At 40.7% G+C, this 20,460-nt stretch overlaps 1 protein-coding gene across 3 annotated transcripts in view; it reads left to right on the top strand.

The window, feature by feature from the left end:
- The window catches only part of MTHFD1L (methylenetetrahydrofolate dehydrogenase (NADP+ dependent) 1 like), a 149,209-nt gene that overhangs the window by 96,679 nt on the left and 32,070 nt on the right, over positions 1-20,460 (top strand). For all 3 annotated transcript variants that reach the window (XM_040550572.1, XM_040550573.1, XM_040550574.1), the window contains 2 exons: positions 3,323-3,430; positions 5,159-5,311. In XM_040550572.1, the coding sequence (XP_040406506.1) occupies positions 3,323-3,430; positions 5,159-5,311 (261 nt within the window). The remainder of the gene's footprint in view (positions 1-3,322; positions 3,431-5,158; positions 5,312-20,460) is intronic.

Genomic DNA, 20,460 nt, shown 5'->3' with positions numbered 1-20,460 from the left:
AGCAGAGGTGCTGTGGAGCTAAGTCAGTGTTTGTAAAGGTGCAGTTTGACACACACCATCCAGGCAGGACTTTTTGTTCTTCTTTCATTGAGAAGGTTTTAATGAGGACTTGCAAACAGTTGCATCAGTGTTGCTGAAGGTGATGCATTGTCCTTTGAGAGTAGGAATCACAGACTGGCTGGGGATGGAAGGGACCTCTGGCAGTCATCTGGTCCAACCTCCCTGCTGGAGCAGGCTGTCCAGGATCATGTCCAGATGGCTTTTGGAGATCTCCAAGGAAGGGAACTCCACAGCGTGAATGAACAACCAGTTCAGGAATGCCCTGGGCTATTGTAGGAAATTCTTGGATGAAATACGTGACAGATACAGAAAAACTTATTTTTTCTAAATGCCTGAGAGATGTGGCTTCTGCAGGCAGATATTTGACCAAGGTGTTTAAGGTATGACTAGGTAGCTCACAAGATTTTTTAGAAGCTCGGTATCAGCTGGAGGAGAAATCCTGCTTAAAATATCTTAATTATTTAGGTACTAAATTATTTTTCAGCCCCTTTGAATTCAGCTAAACTCTTTTCCATATGAGTTAGCACTGTGAAGCATTGCTACATATGGTGGATCCTTGTTCCCATCAGTGAAAGTATTTCCACAGTAAAGTGCAGATTAATCAACAGATTTGTTGAAAACTTAAAGCTAAACTTCCCCATAAAGACCAGACAAGAACAACGTAGAATTGTTCCTACAAGTGTCCTGTAAACATCCAGAGTTTTACTTTGTCAAATGCGTAAAAACCCTCTTGAATTGCAAGGACTTCTTTTCTAATAAGTACCATTATGCTATTTTCACCTGAAATGAATTTGTATTTCTCATATAATCTAGTACGTGGCTTTTTTTTTTTTTTGGAGAATACTTCTATAAGTTAAATTTAAATTGAATTTTCCAGCAATATTGCTTGCTAACTGACACACAGGAAACATTTTAGTTCAAAATGCTCTTACACTATGATTCTAAACAGATGATCACTTGAAGATCCCACTAAATACTAAGACGCAGGTGGATCCTTAGCACAGTGTAATGGACTCTTCTGCTTACTTCTGAAACTTCAGGAAGGAAGCATATTCCGACAGTGTGCACATACATGGGCTGTGTTAATATGTGCCTCCCTGCTGATTTCTGTCTGGGTTGTGCTCAGCCAAGTCTCATCTACATGCGTTGTGAGGTTAAATAGACACAAACTCATCTATAACATCATGTGCTTGCCTCACCCACTTGACATATGCATGTGGTGGTCTCAGAAAAACAGTTTTGTTTGCCAGTCACACTCTTGCATCTGCTTTCCAACTGGTGATTCTTTTGAGGTTAAATTTGAAAAAATTGAGGTGTGGTTACTGGCTTGAAAATTTTCCAAAATGATGATGATGTTTTTAAAAAAATAAATAAAAATAAATCTGTAGGATACAGTCCCACTGTCCAGCTCAGGTTCAGTCATGCAAGAAGCGTAGCACATCCTGGGAGACAGGGTGCCCCTGCCTTTGTTAAAGCAGTCTGTGGTGATGCTAGCCAGAACCCTGCTGCAGTCTGTTTGGAAACTACGGTTATAGTTGCTGGAAGGAGGCTGAGGACATAGTAATTATGCTGCTGTCAAATTAGTTTGAAGTATTTTGAGGCAAATGCAAATTGAATCTAAATGAGCATCTCCATCTCAATGCATTTACTGAGATTTAAGCAGAAAGCTGTTAGCTTTGATGTTGGCCTACCGATAATGAGTAGGGGAATTCCTCTTGCCTTTGCTTTTGCCGTTTCTGTTAGTTCTTCACTGCCAGCAAACAGCACCCAAAGGGCAAGCTTAACAAATGTGTTTTGCATTTCTTCCACTGCACTCTAGACTGCAGTGGGCATGAATGTACTTTATAATCAACCTGGAGGAATTTTCGTCTTTTGATGGCTACCCATGTCACTGAGGTATTCTACTCAGGTTAATGCTGCCAGGAATTATATCCAGGATATTCGCAGTGTGTTAACTCTAATCCTCATTAGATTTTATTGCCCTGCTTGGATTCATTTAAAAAGCCTGAAGTCAGGAACATGACATCATTCCACCCAATTAAGGTGCAATAATCATATAGTCAGCGTGTTCAGAAGGTGTCTTGTGGTACATCTTTAAACCCTTCTCTGAAATTTCTTATGTAGGGGAGGGATTCTATTTGAGACTTACTAGCTTTTAGCTGTATTATATTTAAGCTGTTTGAAAGCCTGGCAAGCTTCTTGTCTTGTGATGTCTCTGTTACTGGAGTTCTTCATTAATGTAAAGGCAGACTACTTTAAAATTTCATTTTTCTAAAATTTAATCATAACTACAAAAAAGGTCAGCCTGACCCAGGCCCTTCAACTGATGCATTTTTGCAGGAAAAAAAAAAAGGCACTACTTCCAGATAGGCATTGCAAAAATATGATTAACTGTGGAACTTCCTATAAATGCGCTGGGTAGTCTGTTATTCACATGCCAACTACTTGCCCTTGTTGGAATAAAACTAAATACTTCATTTTTGTGTTTTGGTGCCTTTTGTGTATTACTTGCTTGAGATTACCAAGTCTTTGTTCCCAAGCAATGTCTCTTTGTTCAGCATTTCTTCTGCGTGTGTTGTGACTTAAATATGCTCGAGTACAAATTACAGGTGAGGTGTCCCCTGGGGTATCGCATGCATCTCTGGCCATCTCTGGCTCAGCACTGAAGTAGCTGAACTAGTGCAGTCCATCCCTCATCATCCTGTTCACACTGAAAGAAGCGGAAGAGGTTGGTTGGTTTAGAATAGGCTATAGGGGTCATAATTGTTGTCTTCAAGGCCGTGCAAAACAAAAGGAATGAGAATTTACCCTAAAGAAATGATGGCACAAAAAGTAAACGCCTGACCTCTCCACAAAAAAACTGTATGCTGAAAATCTGTGAAAGGATTTCCAATGGCCTAAATATGAAAGTCTGAATCTGCCTTCAATTGGAAGCTGTAAGGGCAAGACACACATTCAATTTGAGTTTAATAATGTGATGTGGATACTCATAGCATTTGGAGCTGAGTTTAGTGACTTCATGCTGCCAACTCTGTAATGCACAAATAGTGCAGATCCAACACAATGGAGTAGCTGACATCATGATTCTAATTCATGTACCTGTAGCTGAGCATCATATCCATCATGAGTGCCCTTTGCTTGTTAGCAAGCCTGTTTAAGAAGGATGAATCTAAATGAGAGATTCAGATTTCTCACTCAACAAATAAGATTCTAGTTTCTCTTGGCTTGTGTTCACACTTGTATTGTTTCTCTGTCTCTGCAGCTTCCTATTGTTGAAAAAATAAGGATCATTGCTCAGAAAGTGTATGGAGCTCAAGATATAGAATTGTCTCCTGCTGCACAGTCACAAATTGATCGTTACACCCGGCAGGTAAGAACACCAGTGAATTAAGAGGTCAGTTACCTGTTAGATGAGAGTCTCAGGAGACCTGAGGTGGTAAAAAGATTCTCAAATTGGAGTGTTTAGACTAGCCTTGCTAAAAGGCATGAGCTTACCCGTGATGTTGAACTGTGGAGGTCAGTATGGATTGCTATGGATTAGATTAGATTAGATTGAACAGAGTGGTTTTCACCTTGAAAGTTATCTTCCTATAACTTTCATACATATCTATGTAAGATATGAATGATGGTTGGAATCATTCTGAGGTTGCTGATGAAATTGTGCGCTTTCTATGCAGAGTGGTAATTTAGGGTTACTGCTTTAAATGTGTCAACTGCACATCTGCAAAAGTAGTTGCTGGTGAATGAGCATATGAATGAACATTTGTTCCTTCAAAAAATTAGTTTTCCAACACAAAAGACCTGTGCACAGTTACACGTTTTAGTAACAAAGCTCCCAACACTTTGAAATTGTTTGCTTTCCTTCGTGTTATTTTCAAGGGATTATAAATGCTAGAAGGTGAAATAGGTCACTGTTCTTAAAACATATGGGAGTGGGCTTTGTTACAGCTTGAAAACAGTTTTGAAACCATGTGGAGAGGTGAATATATTTCTGTGAACGTAACAGCTTCTGCAAGTAAACATGGCTGGAGCCGTTCTGTCAGAAAATAGAAACTATGGATGATGTGTCATGGAAAAATTCCTGAGCATGCTTCAGCAAATTGGTCAGACAAGCAGAAGTATAGCCGTCTTCTCTATAATGTAAATCTACTGAGAATGAACTTGATTTTCTAGATGGAAAAGAAGCTTACTTAGTCTACTTGAAGCAGAATAATCCATTTCTTTATCTTTCCCCACTGTGATTCTCTAATCCACTTTTAGTCTAAGTGTTAGCAGTATTAGGAAATATTTTCACAATGTCATTAAAGGATTGTCATCAGCACTGAGCTATAGAGTCAATTCCCTGCAGTGCTGCCTCTCCTCCTGGCCTTGTGAATTGCATCCCTGTTTGTTAAGGCATTGAACAGAAGAGTGGAAGGTGCCTGACTAAAGGTTAATTGATAACCTGGGAGACAACGTGTTGGGAAAGCTCCTGATGGCCTTTCCTTTCGTGACTTTTTCCTACTTTTTGAGTAGTTGCTGCACTGTCATAAGTAAAGTGGCTGCCATCATCTTACACTTTTTGTCCTGTTTAAAAACAAAGTGAGCATTATGAGCCATTTGTTTTTACCCTTGAGAAGATGTTGGTACTCTTAGAGAGTTTGGGGCTATGAATCCCAGTCTAGGTATATAACTAGGTCACTAAGTCCCAGAAATAAGTATTGTCTAGAGATATGTGCCCTTCTGGAATTGTATTGAGTAATGTAGGTTTCTTGTTCTGTGTGGTACTTGTTGTGCACCCTTTTCTGAAAATAGCACACACTAACTCTTGTATAGGCACCTTTTGTACCTAACTGTAGAGTGAGAATCCTCTTAAATAGCTGTGTATGACTACAGGCAAGCCTCTTTGGAGGTATGGGCCTGAGCTGAAAGACAGTAGTGTGTAAAATACAGTATTCTGTCCATTTCTGAAATATTAGATGTTAAGGAACTGAGGTTAATTGTTGCTTATATAGATTTTAGGATTTACAGAAATGCTGATTACAAAGTGAAAATGTGTTCTGTGTTTTCTCTAATCTTAAAAGCATTTTTCTCTCATTTTCTTTCCATTTTCTGTTAGGGATTTGGAGATCTTCCCATCTGCATGGCAAAAACTCACCTATCCCTCTCCCATCAGCCTGAGAGGAAGGGTGTTCCCACTGGTTTCATTTTGCCGATTAGTGATGTGCGAGCCAGTATTGGAGCTGGATTCATCTACCCTCTGGTAGGAATGGTGAGTGCAGAGCATTCAACTTCATTACTCCCCTACTTCTGATCCAGCTTGATAGGGAAGTGCATTTCCCCTTTGTCACTAAAAATGTATAGAACCAGGTGAGTCCTCATTTTTTATAATAATTTTATCCTCCCATGTTGTGTAGCTCTATGTTGATATGAAAAGAGAATTAGGAAAACATAATATACAAAAGCTCTGACTATAGGGTCTGAGACAATGACTCTTCCCATTGTTCCTGTTTCTGATGTTTTTGAGTCTGAGGTACATAGGCACCCTAATCCTGGAAAAAAAAATCTATATATATATGTTTACATGTCTGTTTCCTTTGATTATTCAATTTGAAGCCTTTAAATAACTGTATTTACTTGATCTTGGTATATCCTGTGTTGGAAGGGACCCACAAGGACCATTGAGTCCAACTCCTGGCTATACACAAGACCACCCAAAAATCAAACTGTCTGAGAGCGTTATCTGAACGCTTCCTGAACTCTGTCAGGCTCGGTGCCATGGCCACTGCCCTGGGGAGCCTGTCCCAGTGCCCGACCACCCTCTGGGTGCAGAACCTTTCCCTAACACCCAGCCTGACCCTCCCCTGTCCCAGCCCCATGCCGTTCCCTCGGGTCCTGTCGCTGTCCCCAGAAAGCAGAGCTCAGCGCCTGCCCCTCTGCTCCCCTCGTGAGGGAGCTGCAGGCCGCCATGAGGCCTCCCCTCAGCTGGCTCTGCTCTGGGCTGAACAAACCAAGGGACCTCAGCTGCTCCTCATACGTCTTGCCCTGTAGACCCTTCACCATCTTCATATCCCTCCTTTGGATACTCTAATAGTTGTACATACTTCTTAGTTATGGCACCCGAAACTGCACAAAATGCTTTGTTGTGGTTTAGCCCGGCTGGCAGCTAAACACCACACAGCCGTTCGCTCACCCTCCCCCCTCCCTCTCTGGGATGGGGGAGAGAAACGGGAAAGTGAAGCCTGTGAGTTGAGATAGACAGTTTATTAAGATAGGAAAATAATAATAACAATAATAGTATTAATAATGTGTACGAAATAAGTGATGCACAATGCAATTGCTCACCACCCGCTGACCGATGCCCAGCCTATCCCCGAGCAGCCGGCCCCCCCCCCCCCCCCCCCCCCACGGCTAGCCACCCCTATATATTGTTCAGCATGACGTCAGATGGTATGGAATACCCCTTTGGCCAGTTTGGGTCAGCTGTCCTGGGTCTGTCCCCTCCCAGCTCCTGCTGCATCCCTAGTCTGCTCGCTAGCAGGACAGAGCGAGAAGCTGAAAAGTCCTTGGCTTGGTGTAAGCACTGCTCTACAACAATTAAAACATCAGCATGTTATCAGCGCTCTTCTCATCCTAATCCAAAACATAGCACCCTACCAGCTACTAGGAGGAAAATTAACTCTGTCCTAGCTGAAACCAGGACATGCTTGAGGTGAGGCCATGTCAGTGCAGAGTAGAACAGAATAGTTGCTTCCCTCAGCCAGCTAGCAATGCCGTGCTTGATGCACCCCAGGACATATTCGGCCCTTTTGGCTGTCAGGGCACACTGGTAACTCATGTTTATTTTGCCATTGACCAGAGTCCCCCAGATCCCTTTTCACAGGGCTACTCTCCAGTCTCTCATCCCCCAGTCTGTATGTATAGCCAGGGTTGTTCTGTCCCAGGTACAGAATCTGGCACTTGCTCTTGTTAAATTTCATAGTTGGTGATTGCCAGCCCTCTGATCTGTCAAGATCTCTCTGCAAGACCTCTCTACCCTCAAGGGAGTCGTCAGCTCCTCCTAATCTAGTATCATCTGCAACCTTACTTACTATACCTTCTAGTCCTGCATCCAAGTCATTTATGAAAACATTAAAGAGAACTGGCCCCAAAATGGAGCCCGACGGAACCCCATTAGTGACTGGCTGCCAGCCTGGTGTAAGCCCATTTACCCTTTGAGCTCAACCTGCCGACCAGTTGGTCGCCTATTTTATTATGTATTTGTCTAGCTGTATGCTGGATGTTTTGTCCAGAAGGATACTGTGCGAGACAGTACCGAAAGCTTTGCTAAAAAATCAAAAAAAAAAAAAAATCACATCAGCTGGCTTTCCTTGATCAACTAGGTGGGTGACATTGTTGTAAAAGGAAATTAAGATGATATTGTAGATGCTACGTCTTTCTTCCATAGTGTATTTCCATGAAAGGAATTGTGCTGGGGGAAAGGGTATGATTAAAAAGAATGCTTTTCTGTGGTATCTGATGAGCCCAATCCATTCCCAGCTATAAGGAGCCTCTCTGCCCGTTCTGTAAAACTAAGTTATAGTGGGAAAGGCATTGGTTTGTAACTGCAGAAGTTAGTAGCACCTTCTTTCTCCTTTTTAGAGATGCAAGCAATGGGGTATTAAAAATGGCAATTATCCATTTTTTTCTAACTGTTCCTTAAAAGTATGGACTTTAGATTAGGAAGCTCCTACTATTTTGTCCCCTGACATGGCTTATGAAAGTATCTGAGAAGTTACTGCTCGTGCCCTTTGCTAACCATGCACATCTTATTTCAAACAATAGTTGAACTGCATCTGACGTCCTATAGTATGAATTATTACTTATATGTAGCTGATTCATGGGATGGTCCTAGAGAAGGGATGCAAAGGCTATTGCATTTCCGGATAAGAGTCCTCTCCCAATGTTATCTCATCTTCCCAGAGCACGGCCTGATTTCCTTGTGTAGCAGTACACTTAGGAAAGGCTGAAAGTTTCTAATCTATTGTTTTGAATTCCCTCTGAAACAATCAAGTGTTTGAAACAAGGAAGGAAGTACTTTCTGACCAGGAGAGTTCCTGGAGTTCAGGAAACTGTGTCACTTCAACTCACTGGACATGGGGATGTGCTTTCCTTCTGTGTGGCTACATGATGTGAATCCACGAGAAGTCCAGCACAGCTGTGTGTTTAAATTATGTAAGACTCAATCACTGGTGACAGAATACAGTTTGTCAGAAGTTCTAGTATCTCCTTCATGGCCTAGATTCAAGTTTGAACTGGAAATTGTATGTCATAAAGTTGTGAGGAGGGGTAAATATGAAGAATGGGCAGCAACTGCTTCAAATCCATGAGGGAGCTATTCTGTAGGATGTCAGAGTGAAATGTTCTTGGGCTAAGCTTTCTGAATGAGTCACACTGCCCTCCTCAACACAAACTAGCTGAGGTTCAGCCTCATAAATCTATAGGAACTGTCCATAGGAGCAGTATAGACCAAATGAGTTTCAAGGCATACCTCACGTCTTTGGTTTGCCACCTAGAATCAAAAATATGGTTCTTATGAAGGACATTTTATACGTACATATAAATATATGATTTCCAGTTGAAGGAAATTTTAAAAAATATGTCCAAGTTAGTTATCCTGACTTTAGTGAGAGGTAGTATAGCCATGGATCTTTTCCCACACAAGGAGCAGGGTAGGTAGTATATTTTTAGTGTTGTGTGTTCTAGAAGAGTTTTTAGGGTAAGGTGCTGTAGAGACATAAGATCCCCAAGAGAAAAAAATCTAAGTAGACAGCAAGTGATCATTAATTACTTGGAAAATACTGCTAATGATAAGATGTGGGACAGAACATTCCTTGGAACTGTTACAGTTGCTACAAATCTGAATGAATACGAATATGTTCCTAACACCTTTGTGATACAATTCTTTCTCTATAATTAAAAGTATGGCAAGAGGTCCACTTGTTGCCTTTCAGAATTGATGCTTGTGATTTTCAGGAAACACACTCTTGTAATAGGAAAGTGCTCTCAAAAGTAGAATTCTATTTTGCCAGCTCAAGATTTTGTTTGTGTATATTACTGTCAACAATTAAGTCTTAGGGCTTGTTCAAGAAGGAATATTTTTCATGTAAGGTTACTAAACTGAGTCTTCCTTTGACAGTTCTCTTACTAATAAAGCTATCTGAAAATGTCTACATCAACAAAGTAGAAAAGACTACAGAAATCCTGGTGACAGCATATGGTGAAAGCATCCAGTCATGACAGTGGGTTAGATCTCTTTATAGAGGGAAATTTTTTTTTCCTTTCATTATTTGCTGGATAATTGTATTAGTAGAAAAGGATCCTTAATAGCTAAGCTGCTTGGAGTCTTCTTACAGCCGAGGTCTTTCTGATGGCACAACACATGCTATTGGACGATTTGTCTGTTAAAGCTGTAATGGTAATTCTGATGATAATTAAATGTTGAACTCCGTTCTCAAAGCATGTTTTTCCTGGACAAGCTCCTCTCACTCTAACCTGTCAGAACTTATCAGTGGTAAAGTAGATTGTTAGAGATCTGCTCCAGTTGAATTGGGAGGAGCATTACAAAGAGTTAAGTACTGCTGAAAAATAAGCTATCTGCATTAACTAGCATTTGTAGTTTAGCCTCGTCATTAGCATGTGTAAATTAGATTTGTATTTTTCCTAGAACTGTCAGACTTTGTTTTTTTTTAACTAAATATTTAGTGTATTGTCTTCATATTCTCTAAGCAGTATTTGTTTTGTATTATAGTTGGCTCTGGTTCCCTTTCAGCATGGAAGTCTTTCCAGGAAAAATGAGCTGAACCTTATCAGAGGAAATCAGCAGTGAAACAAGAGGTGCATTTAATTAACACTGGCACAGCTTTTATCCAAGTTCTCTGTGACCCTGACCAAGAGGGCTACATCACTCTCACAGGTGGACTGTTGACATCATTGCTTGGCTCAACACAGTGATGGCAGGAAGGCTGCTGGAGTACATGTAGGAAACCAGTGAGGTCATTCACTAGCAATGCTTGGGTGGAGAATTACTACATTTTTGTAGTATGTGTGTTTCTCCCCACCCCCACACATTGCACTTTGGTACTTTCTCACATTCAGTCACGTTTCCGTTGTTCTCTTCCGAGTGATATGCAGGAATGCAAGCTGGTCTTAGAAGTAAAACTCGCCTTCTTTCACCTTTCTGAAGTGACATTTAGCAAATCACCAGTGCAAATAATTTAGCTGTATTTGATTCACAGTGAGATTTTAAAATACGTACTAGCCTCTTCCAGAGATGCACTTTTGTTTTAATGGCTTAAAATCACCGACAAGTTCCCAGTGAAGGTGTCTTTGGAGCCCCACCAGCTTCCAAAATCTTCCAGTGAACTGACATCCTTCACATACCAATGTTTCTGAAGAAAGGATAGTCTGTTACAGAAATACTATTTGTTGTTTCTCCCCATAAAGAAAGCACTTCAAGTCTCTGGAACCACTTCTGAAATTATACCCTTTGGGAAATGATTCCTGGGACAAACCAGAGGGGTTTTAAATCAGTTTATGGGAATTATAAAGCCCTAATTCACTGGTGGGTGAGAGCCAAGACTGTCTTGCTAAAATATTACCTGAATATTGTGAGGAGGAAGAGACCCTTTTATGAATACTTTGAGAAGGAAAATATTGTTCCCCGTTGAATGAATTTCTTCTTTTATAGTGGTTAAGAGCTTAAGAGGTATGTGTGTTTTGAAGGTGTTCTTTGAACACAAGCTGGAGTCCAGGCCCACCAAAGGGAAATTAGAATTTCCCAGTGGTGCGTGAGGCCTTAGCTGTCTCCAGGTTGTCACTGTGTCACTCTCTCAGGCTCTCCAGTGAGACAAATGAATAATTATTGGTGGATTGCCTGCCTCTTCCTGACAATCTGCATAACATAGGGTGATTCTTCAAAAACGGGAGTGTTGTGAGATTTATATCTGCCTTGTAAAGCATTTGACTTATAGTACGTTTTTATATGGTTTTCAAGGGGGTAGTGCCCTATTCAGCATTCCGACCTCTCCGAGTCCAAGTATGTTTCTGGTAATGTGGCATTTGCACCTGTCCGTAGTGTTGCATTGTTGCTGTATTATAGCAGTGCTCAGAAGTTAGCTGTAGAAAATACTAGCGGCTCTTAGACTCTGCAGGCTGGTTTTGAGATAACTGTAACAAGTGTGGAAGAAGTAACAGGAAAGAAAAGTTAAACTCAGGTGGGAAACATAGATTAGCAATTGTGTAGTTCTCAATTGAAAAGTACTAACAGGAATAGAAAAGCCTGTGGGCTCTTCTATTAGGTGATATGCCTTTGCATTTATTATGGCAGGTATAATTCCTCCTGGGGAAGAGGAGGAGGGGTCTTCTGAATTACACAAGACGCATCATTCTGAACAGTGGCCAGGCACGCACATGTGGAAATGCTGAATGATGTTACGCTTGGTGGAAAGCTGATGAATTATTCAGAGTAGGGGTGGCAGGGCAAGGGGTGAGCACGCAAGTAAGATCAGTGGTGAGAAGTCAAGGTGAGGACAGTCAACATTAGTTCAGTATGTTTAAAAGCCAGAGTCTGAGAGATGGGTAGTATAACAGCAGCAAATCTACCCGTGTTACTTCATGAATTGCATAATGTGGTTGTGGCTGTATTGGGTTGGCCAGAAAGGGTCACTGTAGATGAGGCAAAAATAGACCCAAGTGAATGATTTAGCTGAAGGGACAAGGGAAGGGTTGTAGATTATAATAAAAAGAGCTAAGTGGCAACCTCTGAAAACATCCTGTGTGTGTGGACCAAGAGACAGTTAAGAGTGAAGGATGATCATGGCTCTTTGTAATGAAAAGATGGGAACAGAAGACTGGAGAGAGGATTGGAAGGGTGAGGTTGGCTAGAAAGGGAAAGAAGTTAAATTGAGAGTTATACCAATGGGAGGAGATACCTGTGAAACAACATGAAGACGCATCTTGGACATATATGGAGAACTGGGAAAGGGCACTCTGAGGAAGAGAGACTTGAAGATATTCCAAAAGTATTAGCTGAAACAATGACGTGATCTAAGATCCGTCCAGGAAGAAGTCATTGGAATAATTGGGGGACATAGTTACAGGAGAGTAGTGACATGCCTTGCTGATGACTAAGGGAGAAAAAACAGTAGAGTTTAGTTGGTTTAAAAAATGTATTATCTCTGTAACTTTTGAAAGGCAAGGCACTTAAATTCTGTGTAGTTCATGCTTCTCTTGACTGCTCTTTTTGTTTCCTACTAAGCATTATTGAACCTACATTGTAATATAGTGCAATGTATTACCTTTTCTGAGTGAAAGACTGGATCCTATTGCTGGTCCTACTGGCAAAATTAAATTACAGCTTTATTGCAGCTTCCTTCACACTAGCCAGCATTCAGCACACTGAAGGGCCAGCATTTGTAAAGTTAGCAGAACTGAAGAACTTTTTGTTTTGGTTTTGGTTGAGAAGGAAAAAAAAAATGTTGTGTAGGCATGTATATTATTTCAGCAAACTGAATAGTTGGAGGAGGGCTTGTTGTTTTGGGACAGAATGAAACCATCAGACAACATACCACAGAATAAAATACAGCCTGTGATTTGGTAAGCTATTTAGTGTTTAGAGTAAATGAAACTTCTCTCAGTGCAGCCTCCATTACAATGTACAACTATTGTAAAAGTAGTTCTTTGTATTCAGTGTCCATATATATTTTTCAACCTTACAATACTTTAAGCCTTGTCAGAGGAGAATTTTATTATGAAAATGTTTAAACTTGGCTCTAGACACTTGAAAATTAACTTTTTAATAGCAAAAATGACCTGTGTGTATTTCCTATATCAATGATGTTTCCTTGATTATCTTTTTCAGAGGTATTTTCAAGTATATCCATACAAATGTAAAACTGTGTTCAAGCTTTTGGACTTAATAAGCATGTGGTACTGTTAACTTAAACTAGTTTATTTGAATGGCTTCCTTAAAACAGGCACTTATTTACACGTAGGGAAAGTGACTTTCTTGTTTCACCGCAGCCAGTAAGTGATAACCCTGAATTCAGAAGAGCTCTGAAATTTCATTTTTACAGCCTCCCATCCCCTGATGCAGTGATTTTACCTAGCCTCCTTTGCTTTGCTTCTAAAGGGGCGAAGGACACAGTCAGCCGTGCTGTTCAGTGGGAGGTACGGCAGGTCAGAGTTGTTGGACAGGATTTTCTTAAACCGGTGTGTGTAGATCTGAAGTACAGTAGCAGTTGTTTTCAGTTAAGATTAGCTGAATTGACACATCAGCTCAGGCAGTATTGATTCCATCATCAAAGGTAGTGCCTGGCTAGTGTGGACAAGTTTAAGTGATGCCGGAGCAAAGACAACTTGTTATGCTCTGAAACAGTTTTCTTCAAAATGGTTGTTAATGTCTTGCCCTTATCAGATCTGTGAAGCAGTATGTAATGAACTCAGCGCAGCTGTCTTAAGGTTGCAGATGGCATTAGTGAAGGCAAATAAAATTAGAATCACCTGTGCCACGCATGCAGCCAAAGGGGGCACCTCTGTGAAAGCAGTTTGCTCGAGGCCGTCAGAAACTCTGGGAGTCATTAAGATCCTTGCTGTTTGTTCCAGTAAGACCTAACTGTGAGCATGGTCATGTTTTCTGTTTCGTTCCCTTTGTCTCTGATTTACAGTCTGTGACTCCAGGTGAGAATGGATAAAACTGCATCATTTAAGAAAGAGAAAAATAGCAAGAGACTGAAATTCTGTATGGAGATAGGGCTTCTTTGAATAATGTATATTAGCTTTTTTGCATGGGCTTGCTATTAATTGTACTTCCCAGTTAAAACGGGAAAACACAATTTGGATGCAAAGCAGCAGAAATTTTGGACCACTACCTAGATTTTACATACAATTTCAGACATGAAGCAGGGACTTGCGTTGGAAATACAGGCAAGTGCAAGTCTGAGCAATTTGTGGCTGCCTTGCTTGGTAAAGCAGGAAGCAGGTGGCCAAAGCATGCAGCTCATGGCAGCTTCTCCATGGTGCTGCAGCCCTGCCTGCCCACCCTGATCCTAGCCTATGGCACTGGCTGTACTGGCGAGCACGCCTGTTTTGTACTTGTGCCAGTTCAGAGTGAGCAAATGGCTTTGATTAAGACTCGAATCATAGAATGGTTTGGGTAGGAAGGGACCTCATAGACCATCGAGTTCCAACCCCCCTGCCATAGACAGGGACACCACCCACTAGATCAGGTTGCTCAGGGCCCCATCCAGCCTGGTCTTGAACATTTTCAGGGATAGGGCATCCACAACCACTCTGGGCAACCTGTTCCAGTGCCTCACCACCCTCTGAGTGAAGAATTTCCTCCTAACCTCTAATTTAAATCTCTCCTCTTTTAGTTTAAAACCATTCCCCCTTGTCCTGTCATTATCCAATTGAGCAAATAGTTGCTCTCCCTCTTTTTTATAAAAGTCCCTTTCAAGTACTGAAAGGCTGCAATGAGGTTACCCCAGAGCCTTTTCTTCTATAGGCTGAAAAGCCCCAGCTCTCTCAGCCTCCCTTCATAGGAGAGGTGCTCCAGCCCCTTGATCATCTTTATGGCCCTCCTCTGGGAGGACTTCATTCAGTTAATCAGCCATGTACGTGTCCGCTTCAGTCAAATGTGAAGAGCTCAAAAATCAGTTTATGGAACATCTTGAAACAGCAGTGTTAAGGGTTACTAATTTAATTAGGATACCTATGCAGAAGACGTGTTGCGGTGGGCACTGTACAGGGCAGACAGATATTTCGTTCTCCCATTCATGATATTTTAGATGCCTTGCTGCATGAAGAGGCTGATGCTGCCAGACCCAGGGGTCACTAAGCCTTTAGGGTGGGTGGCTGTTGCTCGGTGTTGCTGTTGTCACTTCCAGCTTTCTGCTGTTCCTCCATGCAGGGATGAAACGGAATGATGTTAAATGCTCCCTATTTATTTTGTTGTTGAGGCCTGATTGGCCTCTTCAGTTGAATAAATCAATTTCTGAGAAGGTACCTCATAGTTAAGGCTGGGAATTTTGAGATTCAGCTATTTGCAAGGGAAGCAATAGTTACCTTTTTAAACCTGCCTGCATGCAGGTTTTTTTTTTAGAGACCATCTTACTCTCCCATAAAGAAAGAAAACATTGGCTCTTCAATGTTTTTCCAGATACATTTTTCAAATGGTAATTTGTAGATTTAGAAAGTATTGATTCTGTGGTAAGCAAGAAAAAAAAAAGACCTTAAAGCTTTGGTCAAATAACTGAAATTCTTCCAGACTGCCCAGTAAGACAAATTATCGAGCAGATGCAGATGGATGTGTATTTGAGTTTGGCAACTTACTGTTATTGCAACTCTAAAAGTGATTTAAGACTAATAGCAGGAACCTAGCTGGAGGCTGCAAGTCTGTGACTGAACAGTTTTATTGAGTTCTGGATAAATAAGGTGAAAGATGGTTTGAACTTAATAATGTTCCCAGTAACTTGCTTTCTTTCATTAAATTGTGAAATATAGGATGAATAGTGTGCTAATTAACAATAAAGAGGACTGAATATTTCTGCCTACTAGTCAAGGGATTATCCTTGTTAAAACAGGAAATGGTCTCTGATTTCCTGTTTTAAAGTATTTTGTTCATAAACTTTACATGAAAATGTGAGGTTAAAAATAGGTTATACTTTCACAGAGTAAAATATAAATTATTACTAGTTAAAAATAGCTTATATGGGGAAGGAAGGACATTTTCCAAATTCTTTTATTTTGAAGTAAATAAATCCTGCACATACTTCACAAAATAGGATTTTATTGGGAAATTAGAAAGTCAAGCTCCTCTAATTTATTACATTGTGACATAGGCTTTATAGAAGTTATACTGCTCAACATTTATATAATGTCGCTTCTTATTAACAGTTTGAAAGACAAGCAAAATTTTCACACAGTTTTTAAAATAAGAAACTGAGAGAAGCAAACATTAACGTCCTCTGACAAATCAGGGGCAGGACCATGACTAAAATTCATGATTTCCTGGCCTGCAAAACTGTGAGATGCATACATCTAAGAATGCGAAGAAAAGTTCAGGGTGTTTCCATCAGAGTGGGCTGACCTACATTCTGTGAACTGAAAGAAATCCATGCTGCTACTCCTCCTCTACTCCACCCATCCACCCCGAAATCCTAAAGTGTTTCCTGATGTCTTCCTCATGTGTCCTTAAGAAAAATGAAAGTACAAATGTTGGCACATTTATCGTATTTCACTTTTGATAAGCAGTGATGGCTTTGCTTTGAAAAGGCCAATCTTTCTTCACTTCCTGAGGCTGAGGAATGTCATGAATTGAGCCTTACCTTTTGACCATAACTGAGGAGAGGGTTGCGTAAAACCAGCTTGATGCCGTGCTAGAAGCTTATAGATCACAAGATATCTCCCAGACTAAGAAGTCCATTAAAACAAGTATTCTTGGCATGTTACAACAGCGACCCACAGGCTTCAACAGATGCAGCGTTTCTGGTATTTGGAGAGACTACTTGGTGCTGCCCTGTGACTGTCATCTGTCTTCCCCTGTCTGCTCTTCCTAGGATGGATGACGCATTGGTGAACATCACTTACCAGATGATGATCTTGTTGTGTGGTTTTGTTGTTGTTATTGTTTTTTCTTAATAGAAGGATAAAAAAAGTAAGGCTTATATTCTTGTGTGCCTGAGGAAATTCTGTTCCCCAATAGAAATAATATTGCAGTAGTTGATAGCTTCCTAAGTCTGAGAGTAAAACCCTGGTATAGACACCCTGTCAATTGGTCCAGAATGGTGACTTTCCTCTCTTGCACACTTTTCTCCATGGTGGAAATGTCTGCCAGCTTACCCCTCTTCTCCATATCATTTTTCCTCACATTTTTGACGATAAGAATATATTCAGTTTCACACCAAGATTAAACCTCTCCGGTAACATGCTTATTCCCCACAGCTATGGGAAAATTCTCCTCAGTGCTTCCTTCTCTTTTATGTTGTGAAAGCAAAGAACAATATTTCTTGGTCTGAAGATGGACTTGTAAGAAACAGAGCTTTTCATGGGCCTATGAAGAAATAAGGTGAAGTCTGACTAACAATTAGACAGGTAAGGCAAGAAATAACTTTGTCTCTCTCTCCTCACCATTTACTTACTGCAATTACTTCATACTGATACTTTTTTGTATGTATCCTAACAACTCCAGCAAAACTCCTTGAGTGCTGCATGTGATGCAGCAGCTACATTATGGCATATTCTCCTCATAGAGGAAAATAACATCAATAGTATTTAGTTCCCAGAACTCAACAACAGCTACAACAGCCTGAGCGTGGAAAGGCCTAGGCTGACATGGAGCCAAAGCCATGGTCTGTCTGTTTTCATAGAATCATTCCAGTTGGAAAAGACCAACTATCACCTAACACTACCAAGTCCACCACTAAACCACATCCCTGAGTGCCACATCCACACATCTCTGAAATACCTTTTTTGCATGCGCAGGGGCAGTGTGTAAGGCCCAAGGGCATGTAAGAAAGACCCATCCTTTCATTCCAACAGTCTTAGGGGTGAAGTGCAGTGTGCAGGGTGGTGGCATGGTCTGGGACAGCCACGAGAAATAGGAGTGAGATACAGGAACAAGACGTGTAGATGTTCACTTCTATAGCAAAGCCGGGCTCATTGAAACATTTTAATCTCTTACTTCTGTAACTATCCAGTGGGCTATAATTCCATGTTAACTTTACCAATGCTTGTTTCTTTACACTTTAATGCCTGGCAGCTGGACTTTTGGCTTTTGCGTGAAGTCATGTAAAAAGGCCTAATGTAAATGCAGACATCGTCTTTAACTGTTTTCACATTTTTAGTAATGTTTTTCTTAATAATATGTCAAAGTTTGGAGGTAGTGGTAGGGTAAGTGGTTTCTCTTCAGGGACTTGGGATTTTCTGAAGGTAAAATCCTATAATTGCATGATATTTTAGACTGGAGTATCTGACCACAGTATCTTTCTTTAATAACTGTGTTTCTTTAGGCAACATAAGGAGCTGGGCTTCAGGCTTAATAAGAAAAGGTAGTGACACAAAGAGCTTCAGAATGAGCCAGTCAATCATATATAGGAATGTTGCAAATGGAAAGAAAACATTTGAAAAATGCTAAAGATCTATGCATGCTGTCCTACTTAAAGCTTGCCACTGCTCTGAAGGTTTGAGGCTAACCTTAACCTCAGAGTACCCCACTTTCAGGAAAATCAGTGAGAATTAGGTAATCAGGTCATGGTTTCCTTTTCTGCACAGCTGCCCTAAACTCATCAGGAGATGTTCTTTTCGTTGCTTTTACAGACCTCTACATAATTTTTTGGAGACCATGTGTCTGTAACAGCAATTTAAAATAGGTGTTGGGTCCAAATCAACTAGTTCTTGTTTCAACAAATACACAACGTAACATAGAGTTCAATATAAAGTCAAGCAACATAAAATAACGTAAAGTTTTTAATCATTGTTTAGCAACCAACACGTCAACTATTAAATGGGCACAGGGTTGTAATAGTCACAGAAATATCATTTATCCATTATAATATCAAAAAAAAATGATTCTTGTTAAATACCGATTTTATAATCGGAAGCAGTCTACAAAGGAGCATTGAGTTTGTGTAAATCAGAAAACTGCATTGATGCATGTGGGGGGAATGTATTTAGTAATGCTTCTTACAAAGGTGGCAAAACTCTTTTATATAGTAAGGTACCTGGCAAGCTAACACCCTGTAATACTGAATATTAGGTGTGTTTTGAGATAGCCTCTTAGTTTTCAGTGTTGCAATCAAGCATACCGTGAATGAGAACAGCAGAGGAATGCAGGTAATGTGTTTGCCTTTTAGTAAATCATCAGTAAACTCTAATGCTGGTTTTGTTTCTTGCTCAATAAAACCAATCAGTAGACTGAGGCCAGAAGAACTGTGACAGTTTGTCACCTGTAGAAACCTGTTGTACTTTTTCTAGTCTTTTTTAAGCCTTGATGAGATAAATGATGTCAGGAAAATTTATTTTCACTTTACTCTTTTTTTTATCTTTTTCACAAGCCCACGTGAAATTCAACATGGCCTGAATTTCATTCTCAGCTCCTGATTTTCAGCCTGCTGCCAGTAGCCTGGCTTCTGCTGGAGAGCTGTCCCCAGAGAGGTCCCTGCTGGAACCTCAGAGGTGCTTCACAGAAGTACAGTGCTGACTCTCAGTGGTCTTAATTAGACTTGAGAAATGCTGATAAGATTGTGTAAAAAAAAAAAAAAAAAAAAAAACACCTCATATTGTGCTTTTTTCCTTTTGGGTCTGAGCTCTGGCAATACTGTACGTATCAGGGTATAGCAAAACTTGCAGCGCTCAGAAATGAAGTGTTAATCTGGGAGTTTGTCTAGGAAGCTGTACAGCACATGAATGTAGAGCTGTGACTTTTACCTCTCTTTGATCCAGGAAATAAGCCAAAATACAGGAGCCTGTGGTTACTATGCCAGAAAAAATGCTGGTGGAGTTGGTTATCTGGCATTTACAAGTTGGAGCGCCATTTCCTGGTCGCAGTGGAGTTCCCTTGCAAGCAGCTCTGGGCTTTGTGCAGCCGGTGCTTGTTCAGAAGGGTGTCTTGCAGCTTTTTGTCATTTTGCAAATCATGCTTTTGGCCTAAGGCCAATTTCTGGTTTCAAGAGTGTTGCTACTTTGCAGAACATGTGCCTGTTTGAAAGCAGTACTTTCACAGGGCTGCTGCTCTCCTGGCTTTTTACTGGTTTGTATGTGCCCGCACAGATCCAGCCCTGCCACGGAGCATTCAGGTTCTTGTATGCACTATGTAAGTGGTCCAGAGGAAATGTCTATGCTATACAGTTCAGTTCCTGCTCACTGACCAGCATTTTGCATGGTACAACTTTCATGCTGAAATTGCTTAAGAATTTCTCTATATTTATGTTGAAGGGCAACATCCCAACCATCAGTTTGTGTACATAGTTGGCTTGATTCGTGATGTTATTACTGGAGGTGAATAGAGCAGTCATCATTTTGTGTAAGAGTTTCCTTGTAAGTACGGGGAGATGTAAAATGCAAGAATGGCTCTGTTGCCAGAAGGATACTTTTAGCTTGATCATTAGGTGTTTGTGGCAAATCTCACTGTAACTGGGCACGAGAGGTTTCCGCTGACTGTCGTCAGTTTTAAAAATCATTATTTAGTTGTTTATCCCCATTTTGTTTGCATTATGGACTGCATTGAAATTGCATGCAGCTATTTAACTGTTGCATTAAACCATGCATTGTTTGTCTTAGTTCTGTATAATTTTATTACGCTTTGCAAGAAATTGATACAATTCCGTAGGTGACCATCAGTTCTTCATGTTAGTGTCCTTACACCCACCCACCCTCCTCTTG

The sequence above is a fragment of the Cygnus olor genome, chromosome 3, assembly GCF_009769625.2.
Source record: "Cygnus olor isolate bCygOlo1 chromosome 3, bCygOlo1.pri.v2, whole genome shotgun sequence".
Taxonomy (NCBI): Eukaryota; Metazoa; Chordata; class Aves; order Anseriformes; family Anatidae; genus Cygnus; species Cygnus olor.
Note: the sequence above shows the minus strand (reverse complement) of the source record. Positions and strands in the feature narration are given on the sequence as shown.